At 48.5% G+C, this 24,860-nt stretch overlaps 1 protein-coding gene across 1 annotated transcript in view; it reads left to right on the top strand.

Annotated features, from left to right (window-relative positions):
* LOC118770425 (UPF0606 protein KIAA1549-like) overlaps positions 1-20,123 on the top strand; it is a 52,640-nt gene extending 32,517 nt beyond the window's left edge. The window contains exons 4-21 of the mRNA XM_036518078.1: positions 867-1,035; positions 1,809-1,939; positions 2,765-2,951; positions 3,310-3,369; positions 4,095-4,240; positions 5,767-5,944; positions 6,589-6,773; positions 9,227-9,435; positions 10,676-10,803; positions 11,637-11,651; positions 12,734-12,939; positions 13,483-13,712; positions 14,365-14,515; positions 15,250-15,591; positions 18,449-18,501; positions 18,647-18,792; positions 19,105-19,259; positions 19,904-20,123. Of these exons, the coding sequence (XP_036373971.1) occupies positions 867-1,035; positions 1,809-1,939; positions 2,765-2,951; positions 3,310-3,369; positions 4,095-4,240; positions 5,767-5,944; positions 6,589-6,773; positions 9,227-9,435; positions 10,676-10,803; positions 11,637-11,651; positions 12,734-12,939; positions 13,483-13,712; positions 14,365-14,515; positions 15,250-15,591; positions 18,449-18,501; positions 18,647-18,792; positions 19,105-19,259; positions 19,904-20,098 (2,886 nt within the window). The 3' untranslated portion in view covers positions 20,099-20,123. The remainder of the gene's footprint in view (positions 1-866; positions 1,036-1,808; positions 1,940-2,764; positions 2,952-3,309; positions 3,370-4,094; positions 4,241-5,766; positions 5,945-6,588; positions 6,774-9,226; positions 9,436-10,675; positions 10,804-11,636; positions 11,652-12,733; positions 12,940-13,482; positions 13,713-14,364; positions 14,516-15,249; positions 15,592-18,448; positions 18,502-18,646; positions 18,793-19,104; positions 19,260-19,903) is intronic.
* The last annotated feature ends 4,737 nt before the right edge of the window (positions 20,124-24,860 follow it).

Here is a 24,860-nt window from a genome sequence, read left to right as displayed (position 1 = left end):
GACAGGCCTGGTAGTGGTCTGTTTCAGTCAGTCTGATAGTCACAGGGACTCACTGAAATTAAAAGGGGCAGTTCTCCAAGCAGGATGAATTTATCCTTCCCTCCAGCTTTAAAGGGAATTGAAGTGTTTTTGATAAAGACTGACTTCTCTTGTTGATGTGTTTCTGGAACATGCTAACAGTTTAACTAATGAACCTTTTATAAATAGTTGAACTCCGTGACACTGTTTATGGAGAACGAGCAGCACGTCAGTTATGCAACATGCTGGGAGATTTCATCAGACGGCACTTGACCTGCTGGCTTGTTATGTTGTGGCTCACGCCGAGCTGTGTGTGAGAGGGAGGACATCTCACTTCCTGTCTGCAGTTATCTCTCGCCGTTTCATCAATAAAAACATCATAAACTAGCTTGTTTTCAACTCAGACAGTGCCCTGCAGGAAAGTGCTGACCTTTGACCCCGGCACCTATTCCTCTGGTCACCAAATCACCACCAGACATAATGAAAATCTGCATCTCAGGTCCTGCCCCCTAACTCCCGCTGCTTGTGTTACTTGTGTTACGTGCCGTTTCTGTTATGTGTAATATCGCAATGTGTTTTGGATTCTGTGATCTAGTGGTTGTGATGTATGGTAGTGTGTGCATTTGGCTTCTCTTAGTTTCTAGGCTGTCTAGTCAGGTTGCACAAGTTAACTTGGGGTAGTGCTTGGATGTTCACACTCACTGGTCTGGGAGTGTTGTTAGCCTGGTATGACACTGTAGCTCATTCAGCTTGAATGGATACACTTCTGTTCTCTTGTGCTGGAAGTTGCTCTGGATGAGAGTTTCTGCTGTTTGCTGTGATGTCACTTCCTCTCTCTCCTCTCTCAGATCCTGAGACCCCCGCCGGAGCTGGTTTTCCGCGCGGTGTCGGGGCCGCTGGTGTACACGGCGATGGCGGTCATCAACGCGCTTCGCCAGTCACCGCGCACCTCCTCCGCCATCCAGAGCATCGCGCCCATCACCCCCGTGCCCGACCCCCAGTTCCACGTTCACTCGGGTGGGTGAACAAACAAGAGTTTCCTGTCTCTCCCTCACAGTGTGGTGTCTCTCTCAGTGATGCGTTTCCTGTCTCTCCCTCACAGTGTGGTGTCTCTCTCAGTGATGCGTTTCCTGTCTCTCCCTCACAGTGATGCGTTTCCTGTCTCTCCCTCACAGTGTGGCGTCTCTCTCAGTGATGCGTTTCCTGTCTCTCCCTCACAGTGTGGCGTCTCTCTCAGTGATGCGTTTCCTGTCTCTCCCTCACAGTGTGGCGTCTCTCTCAGTGATGCGTTTCCTGTCTCTCCCTCACAGTGTGGCGTCTCTCTCAGTGATGCGTTTCCTGTCTCTCCCTCACAGTGATGCGTTTCCTGTCTCTCCCTCACAGTGTGGCGTCTCTCTCAGTGATGCGTTTCCTGTCTCTCCCTCACAGTGTGGTGTCTCTCTCAGTGATGCGTTTCCTGTCTCTCCCTCACAGTGTGGCGTCTCTCTCAGTGATGCGTTTCCTGTCTCTCCCTCACAGTGTGGCGTCTCTCTCAGTGATGCGTTTCCTGTCTCTCCCTCACAGTGTGGCGTCTCTCTCAGTGATGCGTTTCCTGTCTCTCCCTCACAGTGTGGCGTCTCTCTCAGTGATGCGTTTCCTGTCTCTCCCTCACAGTGTGGCGTCTCTCTCAGTGATGCGTTTCCTGTCTCTCCCTCACAGTGTGGCGTCTCTCTCAGTGATGCGTTTCCTGTCTCTCCCTCACAGTGTGGCGTCTCTCTCAGTGATGCGTTTCCTGTCTCTCCCTCACACAGTGCTGCAGTTTGTCCCTGGCCACATTGACGTGCGCGTCTGCAACTTCAGTGAACGCATCGAGAAGGGCCTGACCATGGCCTACGCCGAAGTGCGTCGACGCTCCCACGAGTCCACCAACTTCACTGTGCAGGTGACCGAGAGAGACAGAGGGACAGAGCAAGAGAGAGGGGGAGAGAGTGAATGAGAGAGAGAGGGAGACAGAGACAGAGAAAGAGAGCGAGAGAGAGAGAAACAGAGAGTGGGGGGAGAGAGAGGAGTATGCAATTGGACAAATTCAGGGGTTCAAAAAGGGAACAAAGCATCTGTACTGAAGAAAATAAGTATTGCACGTAATTCTGAGTCAAAGTTAAGGGCAAATGTTGACTGAATCTGTAGGATGACTTTGAGTGACTTTGGCTGTTGCAGATTTGACTGATTCAGGTGTTCATTTTTCACACTTAAATGATTTCTGCTACAGACACCTTTAAGGTATAATTGGAAAATGTTTGTCTGTAAACAAAAGAAGAAATAACCAAACTTGACTCCTAATTCATTCACTCAATGATGCCAAGAAGGAAGCAGTACTCATTTGTACTGCTGTCTAATGGAGAGTCTTTTGCCATTCTTGTTTGTGCTGCATAGTTGGTGACCACTGTATTTATTGGCTGTGGCTAGCTGGTCCTGTTCTTAGAGATAAAGACAACTGATGCCCCTCTTAATTACTGCTTTAGAGGCTGTGGAGAAATTTCATTTAAACAGGTATAAAAGGCTCACATTCGAGAGTAGGAGTCTGTGTGTCCTGCTCCTAATCACCCAGTAACCGGCCTTATTGCATTTGTGGAATATATTAAGGACGTAACGAGTGGTTCTTACTAGTTTATTAAATTTAGTTCTTGCTAACTTGGGTGGCGATCTGTGGCGCACATAAACGCCGCCTCTGTTACAGCGCAGTCGACAGCGAGTCTTTGTGTTGCAGATCGTGAACATCACCATGAACGCGCCCAAGGCTCAGCGCCAGCAGAGGGCGCCGGTGGACATCACGTTCGCCGTGCGGGACGCTAACGGCTACCTGCGGGGTTCGGACGTGAGCGGCCACCTGAGGCTGCTCAACATGGTGGAGTTCAGCTTCTACCTGGGCTTCCCCGTGCTGCAGATCGCAGAGCGTCAGTCCCCTTCACTTCTCTTTCTCGCTCACTCGTTCAGGGGCTTTAACCCTTTCGCGCGTACGGTCACAACGGTCTGATTAGCTTTGATGAAACAGCGATTTAACATGAAAAAATATAGCAAATGTGGTGGTGAAAACTATGAGAAGCTTAATAACGCTAATGAAAACATAACAAACCATGTAACGTAACACGCGCACTACACAGCATAAAATAAGTTTCGTGCGAAAGGGTTAATGTGATGCGTGAATGGCCGCTATGAAGGGCACCCAGCTGTAAAGGCTACTGGTGCTTAGAGACGAAGTTGCGTTAGTGCAGGTAAATTCCTGATTCATCATTAGCTCTTCTCCTCCCCCAGCTTTTCACTACCCGGAGCTGAATGTGACTCATTTGCTGAGGTCCTCCTGGGTCAGGACAGGTAGGCTGAGAGAGGCCTGCAGGCAGGCCCTGCTGGACTGTGCCTTTCCCACTGCCTTCTGTCTGCCGTGAGCTCCATCTGCTGTGTGTCTGTGACTCACCTGGCTGTGTGTGTGTGATCTGCTTTGTAACTCACACCCCTGTGAGTGTCTGTGCGTTGACTCGGTCTGTGTGCCTCGTATTGTTTGCCGTGTCTTGCTGTCTGTGCCTTATCATTTCTGCTCTATGAATCACTCTGTATTATTTGACTTGTTCTGTGTGCTCTGTGTTGTCTGTGCTATGTCTCTGTTTGTGTCCTGTGTTGTCTGTGCTCTGACTCGCTGTGCGTGCGCTGACTCTGCTCTGACTCCCTCCCTGTGCTGTGTCCTGCGTTGTCTGTGCTCTGACTCACTGTGTGTGCGCTGACTCCGCTCTGACTCCCTCCCTGTGTGCTGTGTTGTCTGTGCTCTGACTCGCTGTGTGTGCGCTGACTCCGCTCTGACTCCCTCCCTGTGTGCTGTGTTGTCTGTGCTATGACTCTGTTTTTGTGCTGTGTTGTCTGTGCTCTGACTCGCTGTGTGTGCGCTGACTCCGCTCTGACTCCCACACTGTGTGCTGTATTGTCTGTGCTCTGACTCGCTGTGTGTGCGCTGACTCCGCTCTGACTCCCTCACTGTGTGCTGTGCTCTGACTCGCTGTGTGTGCGCTGACTCCGCTCTGACTCCCTCCCTGTTCTGCGTGCTGCAGTGCTGCTGGGAGTGCTGGACCAGCGGGTGAACGAGCGCACCTTCCAGGCCAAGATGGAGCGGCGGCTGGCCCTGCTGCTGGGGGAGGTGCTGGGAACAGCCAGGCGCTGGAGGAGGGCCACCAGCGTGGGCAACAACAGCGTGCAGGTACACACACACACACACACACACACACACTCTCTCACAAACACACACAAATACACACACATACACACACCACAAACAGGGCTGTGGACACCAGAACCAGCATGTAATGGACTTCCAGGGAGCTGGACAGTTACAGGAAAGAAAGGCATCGGCAGAGGCAGAGGGAGAGGCAGTGCTGGCAGTAGCAGTTGTAGTAGCAGTAGTAATGTTTGTGAGAGTAACAGTTGCTCTTTGTCCTGTTCATTAGCTTTCAAAAGGAGCGATATCAGCCCATTAAGATTCATTACAGATACCAGCTTCAGCCTTCAGATCATCAGCCCCATTGGTTTGCTAATCAGGCACGCTCTCTGTCACTTCCTCCACACCTGCTCTCCTCCTGACATCGTTCAGGGACAGGGATGGCGTATCCATGGCAACGCGGCTCATTCATCTCAGAGCCCGAGCTCAGAAACCCAGTCTCATTTTTCCCCTCTTAGCCCGAATTGTGCGCCAATGCTAATAGCAGATCAATTATTAAAAGCCATTCGCTGGCATCCGCAGTTGTCATGGAAAAAAAGGGAGCACAGTTTCTGGTGCTCTGGTTGTGCAGAGACAGATCGTATCTGTGCCCGTGGAGCCGGGCCCGCAGTCACAGGCAGGAGCTTTCAGTGCCGTGAACAGGACTCTGTATGAATAGCCCCCTTCCAGCAGGTGCTCTGTCTGACGCTCCCTCTCCTCCTGCTGCTAAAGACTCTTCAGTGTATAAACGCGTCACATGCATTCTAAACAGATTCGGCCTTGAACAAAACAAAAACAAAACGCTTATCAGAGTCGCATCCTTGTTTGTCACGCGTTCCTGGCTAATTACAGGCGGGTTTGGGAATTCCGGGCCTATGGAATCCGGTAACAGAATCAATATTTACATCAACAGTCTGAAGCAGTAATAAATACAGCATCTAAATGTAGAAATGCTGGAGGCTGGGAGGGTTTTGTTTCAGGGACGTTAGCTCTGCACTGTAAACACGAGGCCAGCTCTCCTTTGAAGTGCCTCCTTTTTGCATTTCAAAGATGCCGGCTGTTATTTTTTGCTTTGCTCGGAGATGGGGGCAAGGCTTGTTTTTTGAGATGGCTGTATTGAGAGGGTTGGTGCAGAAAAATGCACACTGTCTTTCTGAGATCTGTGGAGCCGGGTCTGTTTGGACTGAATCGATAGTAATACATCACCTCTAAAAACACAGAGCCCAATCTCTCCTGCTGCCTTCACACGAGTCATGTCTCCTCCCAGACAGATGTGAGACACCCATTAGAGTGCAGGTAAAGGAGTCTAACACCACTCGGCACTCGACTAGGCCATAGTCAGGCCTTTCTTGACCACTGTAAGAGCCAGAAAGAGGAGGCTCTTGCTTTGTTCACTGTGTGTGTGTGTGTGTGTGTGTGAGTGAACCCAGCATCTGTGAGGAGTTTTACTGAGAGCAGACCTTGTCTCTCCCGCCGCTCTCTCTCTCTCTCTCTGTGTCTCTGTCCCTCTCGCTCTCTCCCCCCCTCAGATCGTGAGGACATCCCGGCTGGAGGGCTCAGACTACCCCCTGGAGATGGTGTACTTTGTGGAGGGTCCCAGCGGGGAGAGGGTCCCGGCTGTCACCACCTCCAGCATGCTGAACAGCATCGACGTCCAGCGGGCAGCCATCATCCTGGGATACCGCGTGCAGGGGACCCTGGCCCAGCGTGAGTCCCGTGGGGGTGTCGGGCGCTGACGGGACACCTCGAAAACACGTCTCAAAAACACGCTTCTCGGTCTCCAACTCACCTGATGCATTACACTGCCAGCCTGTGATGTGTGTCAGTACGAGTCGTACTTTTTAGATGCTGCGTGTTGCCGTAGCGATCTGTCGTCCCTCATATTCCCGGCTAAAGAATGAGGAGCAGTGAGGAGGAAGCCCCAGGGGAGTGCTCTTACTTTAGCGGAATCACTCTTACAGCGTGTGAGAGATCCCTGCAGACAGGAGCAGCTGTAATTAAGTCCCTCTTCCATAGAGGAGCTGCAGGATCAGCGTGTGAGGGTGCCTCCTCTGGGTCAGTCAGGGGTAGAGAGAGAGGCAACAGTGTCTCTTTGTGGGGGGGCTGTTACTGAATCAGTGCTAAAGTCCTGCAGGTGTGTGTAGCATAGTGGTAAGGAGCAGGGCTCGCAACCAAAGGCAGGGTTTGTAACTGCTGGATTGATTCCCCACTGGGACACTGCCGCTGTATTCTTGGGCAGGGTACTTACCTCAGTAAATACCCGGGATAAATGCAAAGCTGTAACCTGGATAAGAGTGTCTGCTGACTGGCAGTGATGTGACGAGGGGGTTGGTGTCTCCCCCTCCCTGCAGCGGTGGAGAAGATGGCCGCCCCGCCCTCGGAGACACAGAGCAGTAACATGTGGATCATCGTGGGCGTGGTGGTGCCCGTGCTGGTGGTCGTCCTCATCATCGTCATCCTCTACTGGAAGCTGTGCCGCACCGACAAGCTGGAGTTCCAGCCGGACGCCGTCAGCGCCGTGCAGCAGCGGCAGAAGGTGTGTGTGTGTGTGTGTGTGCGTGTGTGCGAGTGTGTGTGTGCATGCGTGTGTGCGTGCGCGAGTGTGTGTGTGTGTGCGTGCGTGTGTGTGCGTGTGCGTGCGTGTGTGTGTGTGTGTCTGCGCGTGTGTGTGTGTGTGTGTGCGAGTGTGTGTGTGTGTGTGTGCGAGTGTGTGTGTGTGTCTGTGCGTGTGCGCGAGTGTGTGTGTGCGTGCGTGTGTGCGTGCGCGAGTGTGTGTGTGTGCATGTGCGCGAGTGTGTGTGTGTGTGCGAGTATGTGTGTCTGCGCGTGTGTGTGTGTGTGCGTGTGCGCGAGTGTGTGTGTGTGTGTGTGCGCGTGCGCGTGTGCATCTGTTGAGAGGCGTCTTTGGTGGCTGTGTGGAGGAGTGGTTAAGGAGCTGCGCTTTCAGACTCCCAGGTGGGCTGCTGCTGTCGTACCCATCAGCAAAGCGCTGAACCCGGGTAGCCTCGGCAAACAGCCAGTTGCAGGGATGGATACGGTGCAGAAAGTGAGCTGTGTCAGTCACCCTGCTAATCAAGTGACTGAAGTAAGTAATGGTGTAATTGATAGATATGATCTGTGACTGGATTAGAAGTCCCCAGCGTGGGCCCTTGGTTCTTGGGTGGGAGGCACGTCGCTATCATTAGCTGAGTGATAATGGTGGCTGTAACTCTCCCCTCTGTCCTCCGCTGAGAGAAGGGAGAGATAAGGCTTATCAGCCGGCCGGCTCCGCCGAGTCTCCCGCCCTGTTTACTGATCGCCGAGTCTCTCCGTGACACGTTTCGGCTGTGGGGTGGCCGTGTCCTAGTGGGCATTAGTGCACCCAGTGGATGTTGTTGCACAGAGGACCCCCTGCCTGAGTCTCCTGTGGAGGCCAGGTGGGAGGGGCGGTTCACACACTCACACACACACACACACACTCACAGCAGCAGTGACACACTCACAGGTCTGTGACGTGCACCCGCGCCGGGCTCCCATAGGGCAGCCCCAGTGACCCCCACAGTGTCATCACGAGCCAGACCTTCATCACTCACTGTAGACCCGTGACAGGAAGCAGCGCTCAGACTGCAGTCTCACAGGCCATCCTATCAGCAAATCTGTCTCGCCACCCCTTCGTCTTTGTCTCACCGATTGAACTGTGCATTTGTCTTTTTGCTTGCCTTTGGTGCAAGCAGACGATCTTCCTGAGGTCACATGCTCGGAGAAAGGCTGGTTCTTGATTTTATATATATATATATATATATATATATATATATATATATATATATATATATATATTCAATCAATCAATATATATAATATATATATTGATTGAGCTAAAAAATATGTTTTGTAAAATATATTTTTTGTATGGGTTTTGCTCACTGCATGACTGGTATCCAGATAGACAGAGCAAACAGAGCTTATGTGTGATACACAGTAAGATGTGTCGCGCTAGCATCCTGGATGTCAGCACGAGTCAGTCAGCCTCATTCGACTGTCAGCGTACGAGTCGGTGACAGCAGCCTGCGTCAGGGACAGGAACCCGAGTGCCTGGACTCAGCAGCACCGCAGGTGTTCTGTAGTATTAGAGATATTCTGTTTTACAACAGCTGAGCACCTGTACCACACGGCCGTTTGGGCTGATTAGACTTTGTAATGGACCCGGCTGACTAACGGTTTGCACACACAGAGATAAAGGCACCTCACTGGCTGTCCCTGCATTGCACAGCTACCTGCAGGAGTCGCGGTTCTGCACCCATCGCTGCGTGTTTCAGCTCTGTGGGTGCCCCGCGCTCCCCTGCTTTTTCATCCAGTAAAGGCTCTCTGAGTGCGGCCTGCTGGGTAATGTGCTCATCGCTGAGGCCGGTCTCTCGCCCCCCAGAGTTTTGTGCTACCTCACACTGTCTGAAGGTAGTGGAGGTGCAGCCTGGCCTGCTTCTGTCTGTCCCGCTGTGAGTCTGTTCTGCAGAAAGCCTTTCTCTCGTCCCAGTGCTGAGGACATGCGCTATAATGACACCGTTTTTCCCCCCACTTTTCCCTCTCGTCTCCTCTCATCTCCTTATCACTCCCCCCCTCTACTCCCCTTCTCTGTGTCATTTTCTTCTTTCATCCTCTTCAATCCTGTGTCTTTTATTTTTTCCTTTCCTCTGCTCCCCTCCCCTCTGTCCCTTCTCTCTTTCCTCTCTCTGCCCTTCCTCTCCTCCCTGTCGTCCATCCTGTCTCTCTGTTCTCTTTCTCCTCTCTCCTCTCCTCCACCCCTTCTCTCTCCTCTCTTTCTTCCCTCTTTCTCCTCCTCTACTCCCTCTCTCCTCTCCTCCATTTCTTCTCTCTCCCTTCTCTCTCTACTCTCTTTCTTCCCCTTCTCTCCCCTCTCCCTCGCTTTCCTGCTCTCCTCTCCTCTCTCCTCTCTCTCCTCTCTCTCGCTCTCCCTTCTCTCCCCTCTCCCTCTCTCGTCATCCTCCGCTCCAGCTCCAGGCTCCCAGTGTGAAAGGCTTTGACTTTGCCAAGCTGCACCTGGGGCAGCACAGTAAGGATGACATCATGGTGATCCAGGAGCCTGCCCCCCTGCCCTCGGTGCCCGTCAAGGAGGTGACCCCCTCGGAGAACGGGGACGTGCCCACCCCCAAATCCAAGGACTCCTCCACCAAGGCGTCCCGTGCGGCTCGGCGCAGAGGGAGGTCAGTGACCCCTAAACCACAGAGGGTCTTTTTTTAACAGAGTGAAGCGTTAATAGGATAATCAGGCAGAACTCTTACCCAGCCCTCTGTTGACCCTTTCCACCAGCTCAGTCCCTGATCAGCCTGGCTCATACACATTCACATTCATTACCAGAGACATTTTTCAGCTATAGTAAGACTAAAGGGAGATGTCTCTATGATATCAGTGTAATAATTCTACATCTCTCTTCAGAATAATATATGAGGGGGGGCTTAGAAGGTGTCTTGTGCCTCTGTGATGAGTCTGAGGCATTTTCCCTTGAGAAAAAATCAAGAATCATTATTATTAGCAGTAGTAATATTAAAAACCTCAGTGGGACATGCACCTCATTTTATTTGGCCGTTTTTGAATAAAGCCTATGTTGACCCCCTGTTTGACAATAGCCTGAGAACTAGCTGAAATATACAAGAAATATCAGTTTTTTATCTAATAGGTAAGACTATGCATGTGTTAGGCATTGACTTTATGCTGGATTTTAATACCTATTCGAAAATTCCCTGATAACCAGGAAGGTAACCTCTCTTATCTAAATGTGATGTTATTTTACATTGTTTTAAGTGGCTGGCTCTCTGGCATGTTTGATTAATCATTAATTTTCTGGAATTCCATTAGAATTGCTGTAACCCACGGTTGCTGTCTCTTCATTAGCTGGAGCTGTCTTCTATAAACTGCACCAGCACTGCAAGACAGCCACTTCATTACACAGCACTAGAGTTGCCATCACACAGTTCCCCCACAGAATGAAATCGCAGTCAGCGGTGATTATTACGCTAACCGGCTACAGTGAGCCGAGAACTGCAGACTGCACTGTGAAACGCAGAAACGTGAACGGGAGCTTTCTGAAACCGGCAGATTGCTCTGCACTCCAGGCTAAGAATAGATGACATTAAACTGTGAAAAATGAAGTATTAATAAGCCGCCTATGAATTATAAACCCTTTGATGAGTTTCTGTTGGTTCTTTATTACACGTTTCTGCCAGTCAGAGTACTGGCAGAGCAAAGATGTGATGGAAAGGACAGGCCTTACTTGATCATGTTTGCACTCTGGTCAACACAGCAATCTCCTAGCGTTGTTGTGGAATTCTTCATGAGACTTTAATTCAACACTGAGAGCTGACAGGTAAGCAATTATAGCGGGTGCAGTAAAAGCCTGCAGCCGTGTTGCCTTGGTAACAGAAGTCTCTCTCTCCGATTGGCCAGGATCTCCCCGTCGGAGGGGGACTCCATGGTGAGTGATCCGTCCAGCGGGCGAGAGTCGGGCGAGGAGAACCTAAGACCGCCCGTCACGCCCAATGAAGGGAAGCAACCCCGCAAGACGCCCAAGAATGGCAAGTGTGCGGGCGTGTTCAAACACCCTAACACACCCAACATCAGAGGGAAGAGAGTGAGGGAGAGGCTAACACCCTTAACACACCCAGCATCAGAGGGAAGAGAGTGAGGGAGAGGCTAACACCCTTAACACACCCAACATCAGAGGGAAGAGAGTGAGGGAGAGGCTAACACCCTTAGCACACCCAACATCAGAGGGGAGAGAGTGAGGGAGAGAGCCTGGTATCTCTGATGCTTGCTCTGTCTCTCATAGACTTGCCCTAATGAGTCTAACGAGTCATATGAATCTAATCTCAGAGGAACGCAAGCACCAGTCTGCGCTTGCACAGTGATCTGTGGGAGTACAGGCTAACACTGGGAAAGGGGGCAGTCTGTACAGCCCTGAGACTTTCAAACATGGCCTTTAATAAGCTCTGAAGGCTCTGACCGCCAAGGCCAAGGGCAGAGTGCTGTCAGCTCTGGAATGACTGTTACCCTCTCCCCTGTCCTGACCTATCCTTGAGTCTCTGTCTGTGATCCTGAGAGAAGGTTGCCACAGTGATTACAGGTAGTCCCAGCAGACAGCGAAAGCTATGTGACTGTTTTCTGTCCCACCTTGTCTGAACGCTCCCCTCTCACTGAACAGTGCTCGCTGAAGGAGGCCTTCAGGCCAGCAGTGTGATTCATAGGACGGGGGCCTGTGTTCTGGCGAGATACCGCTGCTCTGACATTCCTGGACCAGGTCCAGATGAAACTCTGTCTTCTCCCAACACTGAAAACTACTTTTTTCCCTGCTCTATTTCTCTTATCTTGACTTTCTCCCTCTCTCTCTCTCTTTTGTTGTGGCCTTCAGGGAAGAGTAAAATTGGTAAGAGTTATTTCTTTTTTCCATCATTTAAGTAAAACTTGTGCTCCATAAAACAAATTTCTGCTCTGTGGTTTTCCGTGACTCCGTGTTGGGCTTTTAGCCAATCACAGTAACTTTGTCAAAAAGTGCTTTTTTAGTTCAGGGACAAGTGTGATGAATCTTTTAACAGTTTCGCCTTTCCAAAGTGTACATTGTATTCCTCGTACTTCAACCGTAATATTAGTACACGCTGAATGATTAAGAGTTCAGTATGGTCATTTCAATCCCTTATAAGCTGCAAAATAACTGAAATTTCAATAGAGGGGTTGTTTTAATTATAATTACCCAACACATTATGTAGCGTGTTGGTTCAGGTATGGCTCTGTCAAACCATATTTTTTGTCACAATTTCTAAATACAATCTGACTTTTAGATTAAGACGATTAAGTATGAGAGAACATATAATAACCGTTACTGTGACTTGAATACATTCTGCAAAACTGAAAGCATTTCATTTACTTTGAATGGTTTTCTTTGGATTGGTCCTCTCTAGAAACCTAATCCTATTAATTTTTCAGAAGCAGCTGTCAATATTAAGGCCATATGGCCAGTGAGGAGGTAGATTGAGCCAACGTGAGTTCAGCATCTGAATTGATATCTGAAAGCTCCTTTTGTCTTTTGTCTTCTTGCTGTCATTACTGTTTGTTAGGTATCTACAGGCAGCTCATATAGAGATGCCACTCACAGTAATCTCCCTCAGAGTCACGCAGTACAGCAGGCATCACCCTGGTGTTGGAGGGAGATGCTAGCAGAGATTTTCTACTGTGTATCATATGACCAGATATTCTACTCTATTCTACTTGTGTGTTTCTCATTGGAAGTGTCTGCCATTGTTGATTCTGTAACAGTTTTGATTGGCTGGCTGATTATGAACATTCTTGAGGGGCTGCTGTAGCTAGCGTGGCAGTTCAGACAGCGGTGGATCCTCCTGTTACTTACCAGGACCTCCCAGGTGGAGGAGGGAAGGAGCTCAGGAGCTGAGTATCTGGTCGTGATGCGTAGAGTGTCTGTGGTGTGAGCGTCCATGGCGTCTCTCTTCCCAGGCCCCCCTGCGGCGAACGGGGCGGACGAGCAGCTGTCCTCGGCCTCCATCTTTGAGCACGTGGACCGCATGTCCCGCTCGGGCGACGGCGCCCGCCGTGTCCCCAGCAAGATCCAGCTCATCGCCATGCAGCCCATGCCCGCGCCGTCACCCCACAGTCCCGCCATCACCGAGAGGGTGCCCGAGGGCGGCGGCATCAACAAGGAGGTGAGGCCTCGCCCCCTCGCCCCTGCACCGGCCCCCCGGCACACCAGGCAGGCCCCGCCTCACCCACGCCGGCCCCTCACGCAGCCCGTCGAGGGCTCGCCGACATCCCAGCATCCCTTGCTGTCTGCCCTTAATGGGGCGGCAGTGTAATGTAGTGGGAAGGAGCAGGGCTAGTAACCTAAAGGTTGCTGGTTCCACTAGATCACAAACACTAAACGCATTGCGCTACTATGCGTAAAATACACAGCAAGTAATGCAAATAATACAAGTAGCAGGAGTTAGGGGGTGGGGACCGAGGTGGAACCGAGACGCAGCCTGAAGAGGTGGGTCTGAAATGTCTCTGTTTTAGAGAAAACATTGCTTGTTTGATTCCCTCTACTAGGGCTGTACTCTTGTGCCAGATACTTAGCCCCCTTAATCCAGCTTTATGAATGAATAACATGCAAAAATTGTAACCTACGTAAATAGCATTGGATAAGAGTGTCTGCCAATGCATTAATTGTAATAAACGTTAATAAACATGTCTCTCAACATCTGTTTCAGATTCAGGTGGCCCTGAGGCACAAATCCGAGATCGAGCACCACCGCAACAAGATCCGCCTTCGGGCTAAGAGGCGGGGCCACTACGACTTCCCCGCCATGGACGACATCATGGACAGCTTCGGTGACCTAAAGGACCCCGACCGCGTCTACCAGAAGGCGCAGATGCAGATCGACAAGATCCTGGACCCCGACGGCCACATGCCCTCCGTCTTCATGGACACCAGGAAGAGGTCAGGGGTCACGGGGTGACCTTTACTGCTGGGAGAGATTGGGTGTATATATGGTGTCTAGGTTATCCTCTGTCTCTGTTTGTTTCCAGTTTGATTTCCTTTCTGAAGTTACACAATGGGTAGTTAGTAGCATTATCCAGTTACTCTATGCCTGTCTAAGATTTACAAAACAGATTTGGTTCAAAATATGTAACTCCTGCCCAGCAGACCAGAAGTGACTGTTAATTTGTAATATGTTACTGGATCCCAGCGGAGCTGTGAATTTACTTCTTCCTTTAAGCCTGCATTAGATGCTTGTCAGCACTGTGTAATTCCAACAGACGCAACGAAGACAAATCTCCTACAGGGCTTCTCATTTGACACAAAAAAAACGCAAACGTGTAGTTATGAGTTTTAAGCGGTCTCCGATCACAGTTATTTTAGTTTTCATCGTTCCAAATATATTTAGCTTGGGATATTCACATAACACTTAAGAAGCGTACTGCCATGGAGCATTTTAAGCTTGGAAACACATTCTCTGCATTGACTCTCATTGTATCACATTTTTGTGGGGTTAAACTGGGTGGTATCCTCGTACGGCTCCTCGGTGCTGTGATTGGGCTGTTTTTAGCGCAGTGAGCGACAGGGTTTTGATGTGGTTTGGCGTGTGTAGCTCCAGTGGCAGAGGGAAGCGCTCTCCCAAGCAGAGGAGGAGGCCTCAGGTGAACGGGAGCCTGACAGAGGCCGACAAAGACAGGCTCATCACCACCGACAGCGACGGGACCTACAGGAAGTACCCCGGCGTCAACAACGTGGCCTACGTGGTGGGTGGCCTCGTCACGGTGTCACTCTCACACATACACCTACACACACCTGCTCACGGATACAGGTACGCTCACACACACCTGCTCACAGATACAGGGGCACTCACACACACCTGCTCACAGACACAGGTGCACTCACACACTGGCACAGACACATACACACACCTACTCACAGATACAGGTACACTCACACACACCTGCTCACGGATACAGGTACACTCATACACACCTGCTCACAGATACAGGTACACTTGCACACACCTGCTCACATATACAGGTACACTCACACACACCTGCTCACAGATACAGGTACACTCATACACACCTGATCACAGATACAGGTACACTTGCACACACCTGCTCACAGATACAGGTACACTTGCACACACCTGCTCACAGATACAGGTACACACACCCACACAAGTACACACACACTCACTCACACACAGGCGCACACATACTGGCACACACACTCACACACACTGGGCCATACACAAACACATATACATGCTTGTACACATACATCTACATGCAATCTCGCATTGCAGCTAATGTGGTTATATGTAATTTAGCCCTTTTGCGCAATCATTTTAAATAAAGAAATTACTCAGAACAGCTTGATGTGAAGGAGACACCACATGACCATGAAGTGTGTAATACTCTTTAAAAGTTTTTTTTAATGGAGAATATTCTAGACCAATCAGAGCGTTCCCTCTCCTCTCTGGTGCTTCCAGTCGGATCCTGACCAGCCCCCGGAGGCTCGGAGCCCCTCCCCCAACGACGACGTGTTCATGGGCCCGGGCTCCCCGCCCCCGGGCCCCGCCCCGGCCCCGCCCCCCTACGTGCCCCCGCAGCCCTCGATCGAGGAGGCGCGGCAGCAGATGCACTCCCTGCTGGATGATGCCTTCGCCCTGGTGTCCCCCTCCTCCCAGGGCAGCACCCCCGGCATCACCCTCCCCGGGGTGACCTCCAGCCTGCCCGCCTCCAGCCCCCCGCCCCGCGCCCCCCGCAGCCTGGGGGGGGGCCACTGGGGCTCCTCCTACCCCGCCATCCCCGCCCTCAGCCCCTTCTCCGCGGTGAGTGTGGGGGCGGAGACACCCGACACACGCCCGCTTCCTACCGCAACAGCTTTACACTGACACCAGAGTGAGGTTATACAGAGGAGACTAATACTACTATAGTGTTACTCAGAGTGGTTCAGAATGGGGTTATGCACAGGATAATATTACTACAGCTTTACTCAGAGTATTTCAAAACAAAGCTATGCAGAGGATACTGCTATTACAGGTTTACTTGGAATGATTCACATCGAGGTTATGCAGAGAAGAGTGCTGCTACAGCTTTACTCAACGAGGTTATGGAGAGGTTGCTACAGCTGTATACAGAGTGTTTCAGAACAACGTCTCTTTCTGTATCACTGACAGTAGGAGATTGTGGAAATCTCTCTCTAGCACTCAGCGCTGTTTTCATGGTTGAAGATTGGAACTGTGTCAAAGTGTTCCCATGAGTTGGCAAGTGTCCTGAACGGAGTGATCTGAGAATATTAAAATGCCAGTTGGTCAGTTGGTCAGCTTAGCCAAAAACAGCATTTGCTGTGGATTTTGCATGTGTGTGCTTTCGCGAATATGTTGTTTCTGCCTCAGAATTGTCTGCGTGTGGGTCTGGGCTGGCTGCTGCTATTTAAAAAGAGGTCACTTGGTGATCTTGTTGCTATAGCATCTTTGCTGTAGGCCCCAGGGGGCTGGGACCACATCCGCCGGTCTCCACTGAATCTGCTCATCCTGCATCGTGCCCCTAGTGATCGACAGCATTGGATTAGTTTCCATTGCTGTAATCGGGGATTAATTCAAAGGATGACCTGTGGATCAGCACACTTTGTTTGAATCCAGGCTGTGTCACACACCACACTATGATCGTAATTATCCTGGACAAAACTACGGGCCATGCTGAGAACCTCGGTTAATGGCTCTGGTTGGTCACAAACCTTATTGAGTATGTGGAGGGGGGAGCATTGCACCTAACTGCATATGCAGTTAAAACATTTTTGTAAGTCATTGTAGATACATAATACTTGTTATTCTTATCCACATGACAATGTTTGTCTCACTCAGGTCTCTTGGACCTTGCACTCATCTAGTAATGCCTCCATCTGCCATCCTGCCCCCCCTGCCTGACCTCTGACCTCTTACCCCTGACCCCTGACCCCAGCATGGCAGCCTGGAGATCATCTCTGCTGCGGTCCAGCCCTCATCAGCTTATGTGTCAAGCTGTGGCCCGGCGTGAGCCAGTCGGCTTTGCTGAAGATTATCTAATAGACTATCTAAATAGTCACACACCGCAGTGCTTCAGAGCCATTCAAACAGTCATGTAAATAATGGTTAATAAAGCCTCAGGTTTATTACACTTTGGATGTTATTTTCTGAAAGGGTAAGCTTTACTTTACTTTATTTAAACTTTGGTCCAAGTGAAGGCTCCCTGCTGTACAAGTCACGTCAACCCCCCAAAAACCTAAACCCCCTGGAGTAAAGAGTGGCGTGACCAGGCTGGCATATCGGCCCAGAAAAGGGCTTTTTATTACTTTGCAGAAAAGGTCACTGGATGCAAATGTACTAAAAGCAGACCCTCAGAGAAGGGGATTCATGACTCCGCACAGCGCTGCACTTAGATGACAACATGCATCATCTCAATCCCCCAACCCCCCCCCCCCCCCTCCCCAACCTGCTCTTTTTATGTCTGAAAAGAGAACACTGCCCCCTAGTGGACAATCTAGGGATGCTACCCTTGGGATTCATATGGACTGTTGTTCTTAAAATAACTGATTGTAGATGAGAACTAAGCTGATAATGTGAGCCTTGTACCATAATGATGAGGCAGCATTGACCATGTGACCATTGGGGGCACATATATTGCAATGATTCCTTGTTTTGTGATGATATAGCAAAACATTTACTAAACCGGGTGCCATGCCATCTCTGTCCCTGCTATTATTCATTACAATATTAGATCTATTACTTTAACTTCTGATATGTTCATATAACTTTATTACAGAGCATACAGATGCACGCTCTGGCTTGTGCCCCGGGACCTGTATTTGCTTATTGTTTTTTACAATACTCAGTGCAAGCGCAAGTGTCACAGGGGAGCTCCCAGGCAACACATTTCCAAATTTTACTGGCATTCCACCAAAGGCTAGTGCTGGTAAAAGCATTAGCGAGACTCCAAGTGATTTTAATACAGTGAAGTGGTGCTTATAACTTTGGACGGATAACAATATTGTAGATTTAAGTTTTCATTTGCCTCAACAAATTACAGCAGGAATAAAATGCTATGATTTATGCCAGTTTCTGTGTTATTTCTGGTTTTACTGCTTTGTTGTACTTGATACAGGCCTGCTGTGGTCACTGAGTCGGAGACAGAAATGATGCCGGCGGAATTCCATTGTGTATTGGGCTCCGTAAAAACAGTGAGAGTGCTGGTTTGGTTCAGTGCTTTTATGTGCTGTGAAAGGTTAGGGTGGAAACCCTTTCTGTCTGAATGAAAGGATATAAAACCACTGGCAGCCCATTCCAGTTAAAAACACCAAAGTGCATTTAAACTGAATGGTATTCATAGGTTGGTTGAGGTTATTTTCGTATGTCAAAAACAGGCAAGAAAAATCACTGTAGTATTTCGGCATTTATTAGTTTGTCCATATTTTGAGACCTTCCTATAGTTGGTGCCTATGCTTCCTCCTACCTGCTGTTTCCCTCTCCTTCTACCTGTAGTCTATACCTGCAAACGCCTGCTGTCTCCTCTGTATCTACCTATAGGCTATACCTCCCCATTCCCATTCCTGGTGTCTCCCCCTACATGCACCTGTAGTCTGTACCTTCCCCTACCTGCAGCTGTTGGTGGATGTTGATTGACAGTCTTTCATTGTTTCTGTTTCCTCAGAGGTATGCAGAGTTAGGATTGTCCCCACCCTCAGTCCAGAGCCTTTTGCAAAGGTAAGGCACTTTATCTGGGAAGAACCAGTAATGTTTTACCAGTCACTCCCTGTATTATCTGTATTGTTTTATGTATTTCTGTATTTTTTTACTGCGGTTGTCGTTTTTGCAGAGGAGAGTTTAATTATTGTGTAATGGTTTGCAGACAGGGCCTGGGCTCTGGTTATCTGGCTCCGTCAGACCCAGTGCATGGAGACCAGATGCAGCCAGACTCCCTCTACTCCGGCAGGGGGCTGTACAGTGAGGAGCTGCCGTCCTCTGCCAGACCTCGGCCAGTAGGGGGCAGCACAGGTACACGTCCGCACAGCTGCACAAACCCTCTAAACTGATCTCTCGATCACAGTGAGCTCTGTATCTGTTAAATTATTAAAAAGCTGTGTGATATTTTTAGGTTTGTGAGTTACATAGATTGACTGCGCTGTTATGCAGTATATGAGTTTTTATCAGAGGGATAGACATAAAGAGAGTTAGTGACACAATTTTACCTGTGAAACTATAAGAATATGTGTAAACCCAAAATAGTTTCTCTTCAAGGCTTTGCAGGTGTCACAAAGTGTTTGTGTGTGTGTGTGTCTGCGTCTGCGTGTGTGTGTGTGCATGCAGGTGCCCAGCTCCATCACCTGACGCAGGTGGGCCTGTCCAGCCGCATCGGGGCATACCAAGGGATGAGCAGGGCCTCGTCCGGTCAGACCGGCTCCCCCGGCTGGGGACCCTACCGCCCCGACGAGGAGTACAGCCGAGCTCCTGTCCGAGACGCGGTGAGTCCCGCTGGGTTATTCCCAGGGTGGTTAGCATGAGTGTGCTACCCGGTCAAAACGTATTTCCATAAACTGAACAGCTTGTCAAGATATGTACCTTTACCTGATTTATACCTGGGCAATACTGTAGATAGAATATCTAAGTATAGTACTGTCTGTCAGCCTCTGTCTGAGCTCAGGTGCTGGTGTGTGCAATGTCACCCTCACTGTGGCTGGACAGCGGTGTTGCCTGACAGGGGCATGTCGCATGTGATGAAACTGTGTCATAAGGAGGAAGGTAGCCGTGAAGAGACAGTGCTGTATTTCTCTTGCAGGGTAACCAGTTCCCTTCTCAAAAGGGAGATGCAAAGTTATTCACTGCACCAAAATCTCTTTTACTCTTTTACTTTTCTGGCTTCTGCATTTGTTTTCTGTAGTCTTGCAGTACAGGTGCTTCTGAGCTGCTGGGTTATTTTCCGGGCTAGTTAACACAGCTGTTGTGCCCAGTCATAGTATATTTCCATAAAACTGAACAGCTTGTTATGGTTTATACCTTTATACGTGTGCAATACCTGTAGAATACCTGAGCGTAGTGCTGTCCGTCAGCCTCTGTATGAGCTCAGGTGCTGGTCCTGCTTAACCCGTCTGGGTCTTCGGTGTTCCAGATGCCCCGGACCGCTCTGAGGGAGCCCTCTGCCCCCCCAGCCCACCTGGACAGCCCGGGGATGGGGTACCCCTCCGCCCCGCCTGAGGAGACCTCCCCGCCCGGCCACTCGTCCGCCTCCCTGATAAAGGCCATCAGGGAGGAGCTGATGCGCCTCTCCCAGAAGCAGGCAGCCGTGCCCGTGTACCACAGCTGAAGGCCCACCGCCGCCCCCCTCTCCCAGAATCCACTGCTTCCCATGGAAGTCCCCCCCGCCCCATTACCTGTATGGCCCTTCAGCTGTGTGTATGCGATGACTCCTGCTTTCACAGACCAGACTGAAGCACACTGAACTTAACAAAGACACCATTCCAGATGTGTGTTTGGAAAATGTCACCCACGATCAGAGAAAAAAAAAAAAGATTGTAGTCTCCTGATTCCTTCTCCATGGAGCTTGATCACCTGGCTGTTTGGTACCACGCTGACTGAGGCACTATAGGTACCCAGAATACCATGCAGTCTTTGAGGAGATGTTGAGATGTTCTGAGGCCTCCTATAGCCGGGGGACTGCTGCCCAGGTCTGTTCACCATGGAGTCCTGTGGATTTCTTTATTTGGTCTTCTTTTGTTGCTAAGCAGCAGCCAAGACCTCCCCTCATGAGAGCAGTTGTACTTATTTTTGTTTTACCAGAATCATTCTGTAGAATAGACTCAGAGTAACTACTTTTTATCTGTGTCAGGACTTCATTTTCCTATTTTACAGTGTTCCATGAAAAAAAGGAACTTTTCCTTTAACAAAACAAAACAACAATATACCGTTTCAGTACCGGAGATTGTATTTCTTGGTTGAAGTGCTTCCTAGAGATGATGCATCTTTTTCTCATCCTAAATTCTTCTGGTGCTAAATCCCAGCTTCATGTGTCCGACCATGAACCACACATTGCCTTCCGTCGTGTCTGAGTGAGTCCTGCTAAAATCGGCCACAGAGGTCAGAATGGCGGAGACAGGATATGACACACAGTATGTGACATACGGAGAACTCTTCTGGTCCCTTGTCAGTCAGCGTGTAAGTATGTCTGACACTGGGCCACCTGAAGATAACAGTATATACAGCACAATGTGGGTACAGTAGTCATGATCCAGGTGGCAGCAGGTGTTTCACAGAAAACCCTGTCATTCCTTAAAGCTACTGCTGTTAACAATGGCAGCTGGACTCAGCTGAGAAAAGAGGCAGGGTCATTACAGGAGACTGAGGGCTCAATTTGATACGCAGTGTTAACTGTGCATCCAGCTGGAGCTGTGTAAAACATGAACTCAGCCCCTGCTCTGTTATAGCTGTGTTACGCTGAGGCCTCTCTGAGGCCTGGTTTTATTCATTTTTAGCAGGTTGGATGTATTTGGTACAGCAGGTTGGGCCCTAAACATGTTTTAAGTCTCCCGTGTTTGTTGAGGTTAACACCGTTGGCCACTGGAAATCTGAGAGGGTTCCTCGTTTTCGCATGGAGAGTCAGCACAGGAAAGGGATGGAAAAGCCAGTGAAGATGCTTGCCCCGTTATTCAAAGAATTTCGGAGTGTATGCAAGACTCCATCAGGGAGAGCATTCAGTTTGCCAGCAAAGTGTGTGTGTCTGTAATCAGTCATGGGCAGTGTTCAGTTTGCCGGCAGAGTGTGTGTGTGTCTCTGACACCATCCTGGACAGTGTTCAGTTTGCCGGCAGGGTGTGTGTATCCGTAATCAGTCGTGGGCAGTGTTCAGTTTACCAGCAGAGAGTATGTTTCTCTGTTTGGCCATGGTTGCTGCAGGGTGTGGATTTGTCTGGTGGTTTCTGTGGTGTCCTGAGAGTGGCCTTCGTCTAAACATTTATTTCCCAGGCTGATCCGAATTCTGGATGTAAATCCTGTAGGCCTCACTGACTGTATTAAACCCTCATCAATCATATGTATGAAGCCTTGCACTGTTAAAGGAGCTGAAGTCTGCCGTCTGGGGAGCTAAGGGACTTGAGGACTTCGGTAGTAATTAGAGAAGACGTGTACCCCATGAGCACAAGATTAAATTAACGACAGCACAGGGTTAACTGATTTCGAAACACACAGTGTTAGGTTCTTTATTTCACCACGCAGTATTGAAATGTTTCGAGCGTTTTATTTATTTATTTTCTTTGTTTTAAAAAATCCATTTTTCATTGTTCATTTTATGATTATTGTAACAAAAGACCAAAACACTGTATGTCTAAGTACTCCTTTTTATCCACTGTTCGTTCTGATTTGGACTTGAAGCTTGAGATTACTTTAGCCTAGAAAATTAGCTAAGACCTAGAAGCTTGTCTTTTGTTCTCTTCCTGAGTGTATTTGAAGTGTCTTTATCGTGTGTCTTTCTGGTTTGCGTGTTTTAATTATTGTTTTACAGAGTTCAAATTAATTGTTTTGGAGGAAGATCATACATTAAAAAAAAAAGATTTGAGAAGATTTAAAAAATTAACAAATAGAGAATGAATCATCCTAATACTGGCAGGGGTGGATGACCGAAATAACATTCGTTTTGTGACTTTCATAAACATGATTCGATTGTTTTAAAATGACTAAAAAATGTAGATGTTGAACAGTAGATTGTTGTGCGTTTGTGGAATAAATTCATAAGATCCTGTTTGCCAGTGACGTATGCTGTAATTGACTAGCAGTGTTTGATTCCAGATGAGTTGTGGCATCCACGAGTTTGATACTTATCAGTTATTTAGTGTTGTGATCTTGGTGGAAAAATCCACTGAAAATCTGGGTGCCGTGAAAGATTTTGCACCAAGCACAGTCACAAGAAGGATTCGGCAGGCTGAGAAGTATTGCCAAGGGCGTAGGTTTGCACATGGACGGTAGGGACATGTCCCTACCAATATTTTGGGAGGACTAAATTGTCCCTACCAATATTTGAGCCAACTCGTTCGCATTATCTTTGGAGTGAAGTCATATTAGATCATTCTGATGTGCCCTCGGCTGTTGTGTCAGTAATATTGAGACCAAACCTACGCCCTTGAGTATTGCAGTATAACCACATAAGCTTTAAAGGACACGATTCACTGAGCTCACTTAACCCAAAATGTGCCTTATCACTTTACCCACACTGTGGGAAACTCTCACATCTGCCATTCAGCCTATCATAAACAGTATGAATAATGCTACATATGCATAGCATAACCACAGATTAATAAACCACTTTAAACCACTAAGACGTTTGGTTCTAATACTGTCCTGATAAAACCGTAATGGGGTAAAGTGAGTATATCGTAATAGTAGTTTGATCACTGTGGATTCTGAGTGGTCCACACTTCACTGTCACATGACTATATCTCCACCAATTGGTCACTACACTACCTGTCTTGCTGTGTTCTGATTGGTTGATTTTTTGTCGTTTTTTTTTTTTTTCTCTTTAGGTTTGACTGTATGTTTTTTGTGTTGTGGAGATAAAAAAAAATAGTTGGCAGGTCCAACAAATGGTTTGTTCAACAAACTGCATGTTGAATGAGTATTACGTTTTTAATTATTTACACTGTGTTGTTTGCATGCTAATCCTAAATACTAAAGAACATTAAAAAAAGACATGAAACCCAAGCTTTACAGAGTCGCTTAACAAATGATTGAATATTGATTAGTGATTGTAGCCAGTAGACTTAGTCAAATGCTTTACCTTAAACCAGCTGTCAAGTCTAGCACAGTAGACACTGTATAAACCATTGAAGAGAAAAAGGGTCAATGATTTGAAAAAGAGTGAAGTCCCACATGGCGAAAGAAATCCCAAAAACAGGGCACTCAGTCAGAGAAAATTCATGAAATGCCTTTATATTAATGGGCAGAGCACACAACACATATGCCTTCATCAGGAATATGCGTGTGCCTTGCGCATTAAAATAAAGATATGTTATGTATTTCCTCTAGTTGAATGGCCTGTGTTTGCCCCTCCTCTTTTCTGTTTGTGACCTGTGATATTCAGGGGCACCTTTTGGAGTTTTAACTTGTCCTTTGATGCACTCCTATTTAACTCACCATTTGACCATATAAATCAAGTTTGAGCACCGAAAGGAACCAAACTTACAGAGACAGTGCTGTTGAATATTAACCTCAGAGCAAGTAGGAAAGTCGCTTTTCATCTCTTTTGGCTTGTGTTCCTGCAGATACTCTCAGAGACCACTTGATCAAGACGATTAATACAAAATAGTGTCATGTGCTCCTAAGGTATTGAATACAGTATGAACAAGCTACCGAATGCAATAAATGTTCTAACATTGGCAATAAACCTGTTTTTGCTGTGTTGAGCTTCTCAGCCTGAGCACCTGGAAAATACAACAGTTCCCATGTTGTGAGGTGTGATTGGTCATACAGCTTTCGTTGCTGTGGCTTCTGATTGGAGCTCCACCCTGTCAGTCAAGCTGATTCAAAGTTGCACAGATTCCTTTCAGGAGAGTTAACCTTGCACACTCTGCCAGCCAGCGACCTGGGGGAAAGCAGCAAGGCGCTTTTGGTTCATTCAGGTCAATGGATGGAGTTTGGATCAAAGAGAGGTCTTGTGTAAAGCCTTTTGGTAACTCGTGAGTCACCTGCTCAGGTGAGTATCGTGTTTCTTCACAGTGAGGATCTCATACTGTAATTTTCAGGTGTAGAGACTTTGAATCAGTACAGAAAACTGACAAATGCATTCAGTCTCTCTGAACTCTGCTGTAGTCACATAATTTCATGAGTGTGAGATTTTTTAGTTACACAATATTACAAAGTAATATTTTGTCTTTCCAGCAGTGTACAGTATTGACAGGCATTTTGTGTAAAGTCGGGGATAACACTTAATAACACTTCAGCATCGCTTTCCAGTCTACAAAACATAACTAATCAACAAGCCCTCCAAGCAAAACTCTTACTGTAGTCTGAGGTTTCCAAAATAGGTAGAGCCTTGGAAAGTGAGTTTTGTTAAACAGAAATTGAGCAGTGCCAAGTCTGCAC

Source organism: Megalops cyprinoides, chromosome 23 (assembly GCF_013368585.1).
Source record: "Megalops cyprinoides isolate fMegCyp1 chromosome 23, fMegCyp1.pri, whole genome shotgun sequence".
NCBI lineage: Eukaryota > Metazoa > Chordata > Actinopteri > Elopiformes > Megalopidae > Megalops > Megalops cyprinoides.
This window is presented reverse-complemented; position numbering and strand designations above follow the sequence as displayed.